The sequence below is a fragment of the Tinamus guttatus genome, unplaced genomic scaffold, assembly GCF_059628265.1.
Source record: "Tinamus guttatus ecotype Peru unplaced genomic scaffold, ASM5962826v1 Tinamus_guttatus_pri_ptg000403l, whole genome shotgun sequence".
NCBI classification, from domain to species: Eukaryota; Metazoa; Chordata; class Aves; order Tinamiformes; family Tinamidae; genus Tinamus; species Tinamus guttatus.
In genome coordinates this window covers 262,586-276,993 of record NW_028288937.1, presented here as the reverse complement: position 1 = coordinate 276,993, position 14,408 = coordinate 262,586, and the positions used below count along the sequence as shown (strand labels likewise).

At 47.5% G+C, this 14,408-nt stretch overlaps 1 protein-coding gene across 1 annotated transcript in view; it reads left to right on the top strand.

Moving 5' to 3' along the window:
* ACSS1 (acyl-CoA synthetase short chain family member 1) overlaps window positions 1-14,408 on the top strand; it is a 31,529-nt gene continuing 17,121 nt past the window's right edge. The window contains exons 1-3 of the mRNA XM_088531250.1: window positions 1-274; window positions 2,941-3,037; window positions 13,397-13,596. Of these exons, the coding sequence (XP_088387376.1) occupies window positions 1-274; window positions 2,941-3,037; window positions 13,397-13,596 (571 nt within the window). The remainder of the gene's footprint in view (window positions 275-2,940; window positions 3,038-13,396; window positions 13,597-14,408) is intronic.

Below are 14,408 nucleotides of genomic sequence, written 5' to 3'. Positions count from 1 at the left end.
ATGGCGCTGGCGGCCGGCGCGCGGGGGCTGCGCGCCCTCGGCCGCCCGCTGCCCCGCGGCGCCCCGGCCGCCCGCGGCTGCGCCCGCGGCGCCGCTGCGAGCCCGCCCGGCGCCTACAGGGCCTGGCAGGAGCGAGCGGCCCGCGACCCCGCCGGCTTCTGGTCCGAGGCGGCGCGGGGGGCGCTGCGCTGGGACAGCCCCTTCCACACGGCGTGCGAGGCCGGCGCGCCCGGCGCCGCCCGCTGGTTCCTCGGCGGCCGCCTCAACGTCTCCGGTAAGGCCGGCGCCGCCGCCGGGCATCGCCTTGGCCGCGGGGTCACCCGGGGGCTGCGGCGGGGGCGGCCGTTGGGGCCGTTAGTGCCGGCCGTTGAGGCCGTTAGCCGCGGCCGCTGGCACCGCTGGGACCTCCCGGGGTGGCGGCAACAGTCCCCACGGTCCGTGCCGGGACATCGCGGCATCGCCGGCCCCATCGGGCTCTCCCGGAGGTCTGGAGCAGGGCGGCTCCCGCTCGGGCCCCTCTTCGGGGGCAGAATGAGGAACCGGCCTCGGTAGCGCAGTGTCCCGGCGTGAAGTGCCAGCCGGAGAAGTTGCAGCGGCGTTGTGAAATACTCCCAGCTGTAGAGAAAAGGAAAAGCTTTTTTTTTTTTTTTAAATACATTATTTCTGTCTTAAATGAGGAGCCAGTTTGGCTTGTGTCTTCCAACTTCATTGCCCAAAGAAAGAGAAGATAAAGAGAAGGTGCGACCGTTGTTGTGACCGTTCTGTTTCCAAGGCTGCGAATGGCAAGGATCCCCATGCGAAGGAGAAACATCCCATGAGAAACGTCCCCAGCTGCGCTGGGGAGGACTAGGAAGGGCAGCGGAGGAAGCCCCAGCCCCTGTCTAGAGCCTTTGTGTGGAGTCTTTAACAGGCAGTTTAACTTAGGGTGTTTACCTTCACCTCTCCTTTCTGGAGGGAGTGTTTGGAATGCCAGGCTGCTGCTCAGGAACGCAGAAGCTGGGACATCGTCAAACACAGCACTGCGGAGCCACAGAGCAAACCCTCCTCCAGTCTTGCAGGGAACAGAGCCGAGCACTTGTCCACGCGGGAGGGTTCCCAGCTGTGGTTCCCCCATGAAGGGGGGTGCGTGCCCGGATTTCATTGCAGCACCCGAGATCCGGAGAGAAGTAAGGTTTTTAGCTAGGCTTCAGTAAGAGAATTAAGTTATTCCCGCTGAAAGGAAGATCCTGGCTGAGCACAGAGATACTTAAATCTCTTTCTCTCCTCTGGATAGTGGGGCCAGTTGGTTCATTTCTTGCATCTGGCTCTTCTTCTGCAGGCACTAAATGCCAAAGTACGGAGCCTACCGAAAGCGCATCTCATCTAAACAGTCCCTACGTGCTTTTCCAAGCACTGCAGAGGAGGCAAGAAAGCGCATGGAAAACCCATTACAGCATAGCCACGAGGGGAAGGTCACTCTGTTCTCTTCTGTAAAGTGAGTGGAGGACACTTGTAAGAGCAGGAATAAATTAATGGAGTGTGGCCTTGATTCACCCGTGAGTTCTTACTGAGCAAAGAGCTCAAGCTCACGCTTGGCTCAGCGGGGCTTATTGCAGTGCAAATTCCCCCTGAAAGCCAGTCCTGCCACTTGTGAGGAAGAAGAAATGTTGCTGGGGAAACGAATCCACGTTAATATGATTTACCAGTAGCGTGCTACAATACATAGGGGTGTTACTACAATGAGCTTGGAGGTAGGAATTGCTAGGGATCCTGCACCAAACTGCACCTCATCGGCTATGAAATGACAAAAGAGTTCTTGTAGGAAACTATATAATAAATGTTTGAAGCATTCCTGAAGAGAGCATTTGCCCTCCTGTATCATACTAAGATGGTGTGAGAAATTATTTTCCTTAGAGTATTTCTACAGGAATTTTCATTAAAAAGTGAAAGACTTTAAACACTTCCAGGAAGTATGATCTGAAGCACTTGCACTTCTTTTTTTTTAGGGGTCTGCATGGTTCTTGGTCTTTTTTTTTTTTTTTTTTTTTTTCATAACAGTGTATTGAAATAAAGTAGCTGCTTTTAGAAGAATGTAACGAAAAGAGTATGTTTATTATGAGTACTCCAAGTGTAGGCTTGGAGTTAATACCTTGCAGGGTTAATCTCTAACTATGAACCAACAGTGAACATGCCGGCAACTTTCCCAAATGCATTCTTTAAAAGTTCCTTTAAAGTAGGTGCTCTCCCAGTTCACTTGGAGCATCCCAGCTCGCACAGGCTTCCAGGTTCCCTCTACGCTTGCTGGAGGGAGGGACATCTCTCCGGGAGGTAATGCAGCCATCACATTTTGGGAGGTGAAGCCCACAGAATGGCACCTTTCTTAGATGTCTACGTGAGCTGGACTGACACCCTGTGTACGCTCCCTGACTTCACTGTAATTTCTGATCTTAGGCTAGATTCCAAATTTTTAGGTGTTTTCATTTAGGTGAGAGATTCAGCTTTCCCATTATGCCTGGAGGATGAGAGATATTTTGCATGGGTTCTGACTAGAAAACTCAAATAATGTAGTGCTATAAAATGCAAATTAGGAAGAGTCTGTCAGGTTTATGTAGTGAAATGCCCTTCTAGGGAGGACATCATCATGGACAAGTCCTGTGTTGTGGGAGCAGGGAGAGATTTCTTGCTGGTTTACGGACAGCTCCTTTGGGTGTCACTGGACCTGAGCTGACCTGAACTGGCCAAGACCTCACATGGGGTTGCCATCTCCAAGGCAGCTGTAGTTAGTAGAGTGTTACTACAAATACAGTAAAGGACAACTTTTCCCAGGGACATAAAGGAGTGTGTGGCTAGCTAGCTTACCCGCTGATGTTTCATCTTATTTACCTGTATGCTTGGCCAAGCTAAGGTCGCAGGACACCTCCTGTAAGATCAGGCTTTGTTTAAACCTCTGCTTTCTTGCAGTGAATTGCTTGGATCAACATGTCCAGAAGTGTCCGGACAGAGTGGCTTTGATTTGGGAGAGGGATGAGCCTGGATCTGCAGTGCACGTTACATACAGGTACGCCAGCTTCTCACAAAGCTTCACGATGCCTCACAACGTTGCAGGCCTGGGAAGAGAGTTGCTTCTCTGAAATCTGATGTCTGTGATGCTCTGCTTTGTTGCTGAGTCGTTGTATCATGATAAGATAGCTGGAGTCATGTTCCCACTCAGAAGTGGTTTTGTTACCTTCATTTCCTCATGAGGAGGTCTTCCTGATCTTAGATACCTATATAACGTATGGCAGGATAGGAGGTAGAAGGATAGGTGCCAATTAGTAATTGTGGCTACAAGTGCTAGGGTTTGCTAGAAGGTGGCAGCCTTCAAACGTATTTACCCCCTCCATGGTGTGTACCTTCAGTGAGACTGCAGGCCTGCCTGCAAAAATGCCTCTGCATTGACTCTAGGAAGGGTTAAAGGTTGCCCAGATTTGTATGTTCCTTAGTGCTTCCCTGAGGCAGCTCCATGATTGATCACCCACTGGATCAGAGAGCACAGGAGACGTACAAAGACCTGCCATTTGACTCTTAGTTTTACAAACCATTTTCTGCAGCATGAGGACAGATGGGATTCCTGAAACATTTTGACTGTAAATAGGTTTCAGCCTGTTTCACCTTCAGCATTTATCAAGCTTCTAAAAGCATCGTTGATTGGAGGGAAAAACCTGGTCAGCAGGGAGCAATGGGTGTAGGGATAGCTATGAGAGGTTAGTACAGACAGCAGAAATAAATGCTGGCTTTTATGTAATTGTAGAGGAAGCTGCTTGATCTTAATCTCAGCATTGTTATTTGACCTGCTCTGTAAGTATAAGTGGGTCGCAACCTGCTTGGTAGCTTAGCTAAATGCTTTGAATTTTGCTTTTGCCATCCTGTTAGTGCAAAAGGAGGTAGAATCTAGGGTTTCTCCTGGAGCTTGGTGTGATAAATGTACTTTAATGTTCTCTTCATGTCCTAGGTGTGAAAATGGGGTAGATGAGAGGTGGGAATTGGCAGATGTGCTTTGCGCTCTGGTTATCCTGAGAGGATGTGTTTGGAGGAAAGCCTATTCCTGCTTGCGGACCTGGGATTGTAGTGGCTTGAAGACAACTCGCCCACTCTGAAAACTGAGTCCATCTTTATGAACCTGTGTAAAGATATGATACCTAGCAACCAAAAAAGGAGAAAATTGGGTGAAGGACAAGTTGGCAACCTTGGCTGTCAAATTCTGAGATCCATGTCCCTGTTTCTGTCTGATGCTGGTGGTACCCATGGTGAGATGTGGCTGCATTCTGGTGACACATTTTATCAAGAGAATTTCCATGAGGTGGAAGAACAGATTGCTCAACTCTCCACATCTCACTGCTAATCAGGAATAGCTGTGCTGAAAGCCGTGGCATAGTATGGGTGTAAGCAAGGAAAGAATAAAATGTTTTATCTTGAAATAACAGCCTCTCCTGTGGACTTTGGGCTGTATTTTAAAATGTTTTTAGCTGGTAGGGTTTTCCAGGGCCTGCTGGTAGTGACCTCCCACTTAAGTTGACCTTAGTTGAAAATATTTTGAATTGACATCTTGTTTATCTAGGAGTTTTGTTGGGGGATGTCTATTAGAAAAAGGGGTGGTGCAGAAGTTGTGGTGCCAGTTCAGGAATCCTCAGCAAGCCTTCTGCAGTAGGGTCATCTCTCCATGTGGGCTGCAGTAAAGCTGCAGCTGCGAAGGAGATGCTGAACTTCAGGAGGACCTAAACTCTGGTACAGATCTCTGCTTGCTGGGCTTGCTGGCCAGCCTTGAGGCAGATCCTGGAGGCTCAGCTTGGACGGGTCTAGGTTTAAGCCCTAGGCAGTACAGTGAGCCCATTTGCTCCATTATCTGCCTTGCCAAGCTGGTTGGTGCGAGCATTTTCTTCTTCCTGATAATCCTTGGGAGGCATGAGGAAAGATAAAGCTGCTGGTGTGGATGCGCTCCCTACGCCTCTGGGGAGCTCAGTGGCAAGCAAACAGCAGAGTGTTTTCCCATCACAGCTTGCACAGGAAGCGAGCTGCAGGAAAAGGGCAGGAATTGCTTCTTCCTCAGGGCTGTGCACTTGATTGTTTAAGCAGAAAGGCCTCTTCCATGCACTGGCTGGAAATGCAGCAGTGTTTGAAAGTGCTGCCTGAGGCTACTCAGGCTCAGCAGAAGTAAGAGCCTCTCTCTGCCTCTGCTACCCCACTGGCTGCCTGGCTTGCAGCGGGCAAAGCGAGCGCTGCTGCAGTCCTGCACAGCTGCCAGCCAGGCAGGCTGTGTTTATATGACTGTGTTTAAATGCTCCTTCCCACCAGGAAGGGAATTCTAAAACCACCTTCTTGGCAAAGATCCCAAAAAGCATGGGCAAAATCTTTCAGCTTTGCTTGAATGGTTATTGCTGCTCTTAGCAGCTCACCTGTAGTGAGTACCTATCATCTTATAAAAGTCTCTGCTATAAAACTGAATTACTTCTTTGGAAAGCCCTCCCCACTCCATCCCATCTTCCTGGCAGCCCAGGGTTGCCCAAGAGAGAGGCACTAACCTGCTGGAGGGCACCCAGCTCCTAGAGCAACCTCAGCACCTCCTTCCTGCAGCAGAGAGGGTGACTTAGCAGCTTTTCCCACCTGTATCTGTTGTAGCCCAGACAGTGATGTAGCCATCAGGATGCTTAAGTCACTGCTTCTCAGCTTTCTCTCAAATGCTCTCTTTTCGACGTTTGTCCTGTCTCTCCAGCAAGTGCAATTCAGTCTTTTAGGGGAGAAAAAAAAAAAAGGTTCTCTACCCCATCTTGTGCTTTTCTTTTTTCTCCTTTTTTTTCCCCCTAGGAATTTCATTTTCCATCAAGTGGAAATTCAGCTTAATTTCAAATACTCTGCAGTTTTGAATGAGAAGGCATGAGAACTGTTTTTTACTGCTGTGCAGCAGCAGGTCCTGCCACTGTCCTGAGCTTTGGCGGCTGCAATCTGCAAAACAGGGAAGGCTCATGTCAACCTCTCCTACTGCCTGCAGGCTAAAAAACACACTTAAGTGTGGTGGAAGCGTCTGACCCAGCTGGCAGGGTTTTGTCCTGTTCTGTGGATTTGTTGGGACTCAAAAGCATTGAAGCCTTGCAGGGGAATTTCCTGAGGTGTTGCTGAGCTTAGGTTTTAGTGTGCTTTATTATCAGTTGGTGTGCAAGCAGACAGTTCACGGCTGGAGCTGTTGGGTTACAGCCTCTATAAACCCTGACTGCAGTGGGGTTATTTATCCTCTTCAACATTGCCTTGTTCACTGGCCTGCACAGCGTAACCACATGCGAACAAGTGTCACCTAGCAGTGTAAAACTCATGTATGCAAACCCAGAGGAGCAAAGTAATGATGAGTGTGCGGTGAATATCCTGCTAATTGGCTCAATCTGCCTGTCAGCCTTCGGGATGGGTCGTAACTTTGTCAGACTGCTCAAGATCTTGCAGGCAGCACATCAGCTTGCAAAGGAATGGCACCAGTGTGGAGAGAGGGTGGAAGGCCCTCTCAGAGGCAGAGTTGTTCAAAAAGTGAGATATAAGTTAAGGAGAGGAAAGCAGAAGGTACAAAGGGGGCAGGATTTGGGGCCCAGAGCAGCTTCTCAACATGCGAGGATGAGATGTGCAGAGGGGAAATGGTTGAGCACCTCCGTTAGCCGTGTCGCAGCTTCCTCCAGAGAAACCCCAGCCTGCCGGTTCCTCAGCCAGAGCTGCTGCGGGTCAGACTGTGTCAGAGAGAGCAGCAGAGATGGTGGTTTAGATGCCATGTGGGTAGGCTGCATGATGTCAAAAGTTGGGTGTTCCCTAGTGACAGCCAACTGTTTCCTGGCTTTTCAGTGTTGGCTTCCTAAGGTAACTCACCAGGAAATCTTGCCAAGGTGTAAAGACCTACCCCATCCCATGCAGCTCCGGGGACATTTATCTGCTCACCTGGAAATGTCTGCAAGGTCTCGACCTGGCCTTGAGATCCGGTTGTCTGAAGGAAACCTGAAGGGTTGTCAGAGTAGATTTCTTGGCTTATTAATTGAACCTATAATCAAAAAGAAATCATACCGAACCCTAGTTTTTTCAATTATTACACTAACGTGGAAAAATGTTGAGGTGAGAAAGATAGGCCCATTTTCTCTATTTAGCAGGAAATGAGGAAAATGAGGGGATCAAACTGAATCACTGCTCTTGGGAGCTGCAAGGAGGGTGACTAGATTTGTGCATTATCCCTGTGGCTGGAGCATTGGTGCAGGAAGGAGGGATGGGGTGAGGATGCCTGCTCTGTTCCAGGGGACACGAATCAGTGTTTTAAGTTCCAATGCCCTTGGCTCTATGGCCATGAGGTCTGGAGACAGGCTTTGATCCTGTCTCTTCTAGAGTAACTCACGTACAGCAACAGCTAGCAACTGGGATGAGATGTTCAGCTCTTGGGTGTTATATCTATTATTATTATTATTGAGCAACAATGTTATTATATATATTATGTTATATTATAATCATAATAAACCAGTGGGCACAGTTGATCTGAATTTTCCAATAGTTTCAGCCGTATCCAGACTTTGTTTCCAGGAAATAAACTCTTCACTGGAAGAAATACTCAGCTCAGTCTTATGCAGCAGAGAATGTCCTTCATGCTGAAGCTATTTAATTAAAAATGTACTGGTAGAGCCCAGGCATAAGACATTAACTGAACTAGCAAAATATCTAAAAATGCTGTGCAAAGGAAGTTTTGATGCATTTTTTATTTCATGCAGAAAAAATTGGTTTCCTTTCTTTAGAAAGCTGCAGCCGTCTTGCTGCAGTGAAAGATAACATCAGAGTGTCTTAGCAGAAACGTTTCTTTGAGGAGAATGAAGGGCCATTTGTTCCTTTTGCAGGAGTCTTTGTTCCAGACATTGACTGATGGGTTTTGAAAACACAGGCACCGCTAGAGCTGGGATCCGGAAGTTTCTGAATGGAGATGTCATAAAGATAGGGTGAGAAGCACTGTATCGATCAGATTATGGCTTAAAAAGAAATATTGGCCTGAACAGTGATTGACTGGCTTTGCTGAAGGACCAGCCTTGCAGCCCTTGGCTTGTAAGCGATGCTTTGATAGCTGAGGTAAAAGTCTGTGATCAATCCATAGAATGGGCCAGTGTTAGCACTTACAATCTTGTTCATGGGCAAAAAAACCCTGTACACTTTATCTATATAAAGACAAGTAAAACAGTAAAGTTGAAATCTTAACAGTCAAATCAGTATTCATCCAGACCTACTTAGAAAGAGTAAAAAAAATAGTTAAAATTGTTATACACACACTTTTTAGTTAGCACACATTTCCTGGTGTTCTGCTCACTCTTCCTCTGCTCCCTTTTGTCCTAGGTCTCGCTGTTTCCTTCTCATGTTGGTGGGGCTTTACGCTGTGTCATCAGCCGGAGCCCTCTGCCAGTAGGAATATGATGTTCATGTTGAAGGTTTCTTTTCCATTACTCTAGAAGCCTCTGGTTTTATGTTTGCTACCGTGCTTTTACACCTTGATTCTTCTTCATTGGTCTGCAGATCCACGTTACATCCAGCTTTATTGTTTGTGGTGGCTCTTACATGTGTTAGATCCCGTTTCTTTGTTGCCTTTGTTACTACTAACACTACATTTTTTGTAGCTCCAGGTCTGCGTTTCTTTAGCTGACCCCAAGGTGAGTTGATAACAGTATGAGACCTCCAGTGCCCTTTCTCTTGTCATCCCATGCCAATATCAACAATTTTCAGGGCCTCCGTTATCATACCAGGCTTGTATTTTTCTGTACTGTATCATTATATTAGAGTCATAAAACCATGATGGTACCGTAGAAAGATAAACAAAGCAGATTAGTCATAGCCACCTGGTCAATTAGAAAAATTGCTGCTACAGTAAACCAAGAGCAACAAAGCTGTGGATATGTCAAGAAAGGTTCAGGCAGAGCAAGCCTAACAAGCTTCACTCCCGAGGCCTTGCAAACTCAGTACAAACCTGTGACCTGTTCCTAGCAAAAGCAATACTGTGTTACAGGACTGTGGGGTAACAACAGGAGCAAACTGTACTTTTCATGGAAGAAGATTGTTACTCAGCAGCTTGTAGCATGAAATGGCCGTGTGAAGGACTTGTTGCAAAGCTCATGGAAGTGAGCCCAAGAGAGCAAGCCCAAGCTCGCTCTGCATCAGGGTAGTCAGATACAGAGTGGGTATTTATGTGTGATCCAACGTCTTCCTGTTCATGTTCTTCACAGCAGTGTTGAGGGATGGCGCTATTCGTAGTGCTCTTGTGCGTGGCCTATCATCGTGTTTCCTACACCTCAAGCAGGTGTGTCAGTGGGTTAAGAAGTGTTTCCTGCTGAGTTGGGGGGTGCTTGGTTGGACTGGGTAAGTTAAACCCGTCTCTGCAGAGGTAGAGTGAGAGCAGAGTTGAAGTGGATCCACCTGGCATACTGCCATTTCCGTGTGCATTTTGGCTATTTGCTTTTTTGCCTGGTTGCATTCGTGTGAAATCCATATTCAGCAGCTATTTCCCCTCACACCTACAGTTCAAAGAGTGGGTCAGACTTCTTGTCCATATTTTTAGTTGAAAGGTATTTTTCTTCTGAAAGTTAAGACCAGAATCTTCTCCACTTATTATTTTTATGCTCCCTGCCTATGTTCACTGATGCATCAGCCATGTCCTTGGCTTTGCTGCTGTGTCCCATGTGTATGCTTTGTTTTCAAAGATCCCTTTGCCTGTAGTCATGCAGCTTGGGGCCAGTTGGTTGCTGGTTCCCAATTTCTCAGTTCTACCCTGATACTTTATCTACTATCTAGTCCCACCGTCTGACTCATTTGATTTGCCCTTTACAATCTGTTTTGCAGAGGGGCTGTGATCTGTTGTGCATTAACTGGCTTTGCAGTTTCTCAGCTTTCCATGCTCAGAAAGGCCGGGCATTTCCTTTATTTGCAGCACGTTTCCTACCCCAGCGGCTGCTCCACTGAGATCCTCCTGTTTCCCATCAGACCTGCGTGCAGGGAGCCCGCTGTCCCCGGGGTGCTCACTGTGCCTCTTCCTCTGTCAGTCCCAGGTGCTTCTCCTCTCCATTTCTGCAGAACGTAATGCCCTGGTTGGCACAGTTTGCTTTGGTGAGTGAATTGAAATTGTGTGCAAGTGCAGGCAGGAGGCAAGTGTTCGAGCATTGCTTTGGATTTTGCCTTTCTCTCTCTTTGCGATGTGAAGAAATAGCGCGTCTGCTCCGAGCTCCATCCTTTACCAGAAAGGCTAAGGCCTTTCAAGGTAGAGGTTTTTACGCTAAAACCGCTTCTTTTAACCTTCCTTTGTATCCCATCCTTCAGCACAGGCACAGCCCACATGAAGCCGCTGTGGTTATCACTGTGCTCCAGGCCCCAGGGCGACGTGTCCAGCTCTGCTCCGTGTCTGGAGTTGGTGCGTGGGACACGGCGCCTCGCTCTGCACCGCAGGCTTTGGGGTGCGGGCAGCAGGCACGTCCCTTCTCGTGCTCGGGCCGCCTGTCTTGGCCACGGCTTTTCTGCTTTCGCCTTGCTGGTGGAGCGATGGCGAGGCCGGGTCTAGCAGCGTTGCAGGTGGGGCCGATGCAGCTCTGCAGAGCACTCAAGGGGCTCTGTGTCCCCAGTGTCAGGATAGGAGTCTTGACACAGCATTTCCACTAACGGCCTTTCTTGAACCAGAGAGGAAATGTGTGTTGCTGCTGAGAGCCAGAAGACATGCCTGGTGCTCGGGGATTTGTGGATGTTTTTGACAGAGATCTTGGCTTGGCTTTCTCTGCAGCCCCTTCCACCTTTGTGTCCAATCCCTCATGGGCTCCACCTGCAAGGGAGCAGAGCAGAGCTGCACTGTCCCATCCGGGCCTCTTAGAGCACAAGGCAAAGCAAAGAGATCTCAGGCGCACGTGTAAAAATTCCTCGTTGTTTATCAGCATCTCAAACATTCTCATTAAGCAAGTGTTAAACTGGAATTAATCATAAAAGCTGATGGAGGCTTCTGCCATTGCTGTTAACTGAGTCCTAACTGAGCAAGTGAAACGTGGAGCTGTTCAGAAAGGACACACTCACCAGATGTCTCTTGGCATTCCTGTTCAAGAGAAGAGGTTGCAGGTCTAAAACACTCACATATTTTTCCATTGCAGATAAATGTCTTTTATTTTGCTTTCTCACAACTGCCTTTCTGGGACTTACTTCATTTTCTGTGCTCTACATCTGAGCAGCAGCAAAGATCAGTTTTGTTTTGTATTTGTTTTATATTATCCAAATGGAGATTTTTCTCTAACGCAGCATCAAATGAAGGCAAGAGAATATGGCCTTTTAGGACAAGAAGGAAGAACAAATGTGGGAATTCATTATTGTAGGGAGTTGTTTAGTCCATGAACTTCATAAAAGTAGGCAGAAATACAGCTAGCAGACTGCATGTTTATGTAGCCAGTAAGAATGTGCAGTACTGTGTTTATAAAACACTTGGAAAGAGGCATTAAATGTTGTGCTTTAGAGCTTAAGCCAACCTCTAATTATAAGAGATAAGGATGAAATTCAGTGCAGGGGAAAGACACTCAATATCTACCTCCTACAAGGCTGCAATCTTGCTGTTTGGCAGCTGTTAAGTGGCTGATGCCAGAGACTGAGCCGCATGGACATGGGCACCGAGCACGTTGGCTGCCTCTCTAAGTTACTGCGCGTCAAGAATGATCTATTTAGTTAATACTATAGAAATACTCCTAAAACAGGCAACAAAGTGCTGTGGCTGGGATGGGAGGCTGGTTTTCCTTATCTTCAGAAAATGTCAGGGATATAGTTTCCCTCCAGTCATCCCTGTATCTTTCTTTATATCTCTGTTGCTTCCTTGCCCTCGCAGTGCAGATGGGATTTTGTCCTAAACCAGTTAGATGCCAAGTTACTCTCTCAGCCCATGGTTTTGTTGTAATATTTCCATCGTGGAACACTTGAACTTTGCCTTTTTTCCAGCATACATTGGTTTATAAAAAGAAACAAAACCATTTCTGACTGATCAGGAACATTAGTTTTATTTTTGGCATAGCCACTTATTGAAAAGTTACGTGTTCTTTTTTGATTTTCACAGCTGTGCTCAATCCCTACGCTAGTAGATTCATGCTTTAAAGCTTATTTTGATATGTAGGCCCCCCCAAATGCATTTGTTTTTCTCAGTTTTTGCACTAGAATAGCTTGCAGGTGCACCAGCATCTGCAGGTCACACATTGAAGATGACTATGCTAGGGAGCAGGAGATGCCTCTGTCCTGTAGGCCCTGGTATTCACTGAGCTCCTGAATCCAGGTGACAAGTTTTGTTCCTAGCAGACTCTGAGACTCCTCTCAGCATCAGTCAGTGGAAGGCTCTGCTGCCTTCTGTGAGGGTCAGCGCTCCCCTTAGTATAAGATCACTCCTTGCCTGACTCTGTGTCCTGGTTTTATCTGTCTTCTTCTTGGAGTCTTTCCACTGGGAACAGAGTTGTTCAGTTCATGAGATACGACAGCATCTTTATCTGAGGCATGGCTGCAATCGTGATATCCTTGGTGCAGGCAGCAGAAACCAGACACATGCAAGTCCTTGTCCACAAAGTGCATTTTTGTGTCTGAGAGGAATGTTTCTGCTGTTAAGTCAGCACGTCACAGTGGTAAGCACTGTGAACTGAGCTTTTGTTCCTGTTCTCAGTGTTCTCGGGTTTCATTTTGTGAGGAAGTAATTGTGGTTTTCTTCTCGTGGCAGCAATATCTGAAGCTGTGCTGGGCTGCAATACTTTGTTATGTGATGAGGGAAAAGACAAGCTGGTGATCCATGCATGATCCAGCTGTTGCAGAGAATCTTGTAAAATATGATTCACACAAGTGTCTCAGGGCTTAATTTCACTTTTTTTTCCTCCCCTGTGTATGCAAATACTTTGCTTACCCTTGTAATTTAGAAACTACCAGCTGTAAAGTGCTTCCAACAATTCCGTGACTTAAAGGAAACAGCACACGGCATCTTCTGACGATGGCTTCAGCTTACGTTTATCTCACTAGTGTCCCAGTGACTTCTGAAGGAGCCTCATGAGCTGGACACCACTTCTGGAGGCAGAAAGGCAGCCACAAGCTCTCTGGCTTGCTCTACCCCTGCCAGAGCCCATCAACGAGGGAGAGGGAGGTTTCTTGCCAGGGCAGTGGCTTCTCCTCTCACCTGCTCATCCTTCTGCAGCCAGCATGGCGCTCTGTCCCCTTCTGCTTCCTTCCCCAAGGCAGGAGCATTCTGGCCACGAAGAGGCCCGCTCTCCTTTAAGACACGAGAGTCATCCTGCCTTACGCTGCTGAGGTGGACATGATGCCTCACTCCATCCAGCTGCAACCTTTTTTGCTCCCCCGCATAAAAGAGGCTGTGCAATCGCGTGACAACATTGCTTCTGTGCTGCAGGGAACTCCTGGACATGACTTGCCGTCTCGCCAACACCCTGAAGAAGTATGGGATACAGAAAGGGGACAAGGTTGCAATCTATATGTCCGTGTCTCCCCTGTCTGTGGCAGCCATGCTGGCGTGCGCCAGGATTGGTGCCGTTCACACTGTGATCTTCGCTGGATTCAGCGCAGAGTCCTTAGCCGGGAGAATCATGGACTGTAAGTAGATGCCATGGGCGAACAAACCCCTTCAGACAGTGCTCAACATCCTCCAAACTGTGCCATTAGCCAAATTCCTCATTTTCTTGATGGAAAAGGTATATTCTGGATAGCCCAGCGGTCTGAGAAAAGTACTGTGAAGAGCCTTTAGTGGCAGCCACAGTATCCTCTGGCCTTTGCATTCTTTACAAATCACTTAACATTCAGTCTGCTCTAGGTTCCTGCCATACAACAGTAAAGCCGGAGGGAAAACAGGAGATTAGGGATGGGGCCTGATTTATTATTTTACACTATAACCACAGTGTTGCTCTGATATTCACATGCAGTGCTAGTTCTGCAGCCTATATTGTGATCTATGTGTACAGCAATGAAGTACTGGCAACCTGGCCGCACTCTGCTAGCCACCAACATACAGAGCTGTTTTTGACCCCAAGCACTTATGATTAAATAAAAAGTAATACTAAAAATACAGCAGAGGAACAAAATAGCAAGTGACTACATCTTACCAGTTATGTCCATTTTTGTTAGGGCTAATGCAAAGGAATAAATCTCACAACAAGTTTTGTGCTTTGTTTTTTTTAGCAGAGTTGATTTACAGAGAGCAAGTGTTCAGGTTTCTGTCTCACTTCGGTCCTTGCTGTGGAAGTGACAGGCTAAAGAAGCACTTGTCTGCAGCTGTAGTTCTGGAGCACTCTTGGGTTCTTCCATGGCTTCCAGAAAGTTTCTCCACAAGGTGCTTGGAAGTTCAGAAGGCTGCAGGCATCTCAAATTGTGAAACAACCATGTGCCTCTAAGAAAGATGGTGCTGAGCT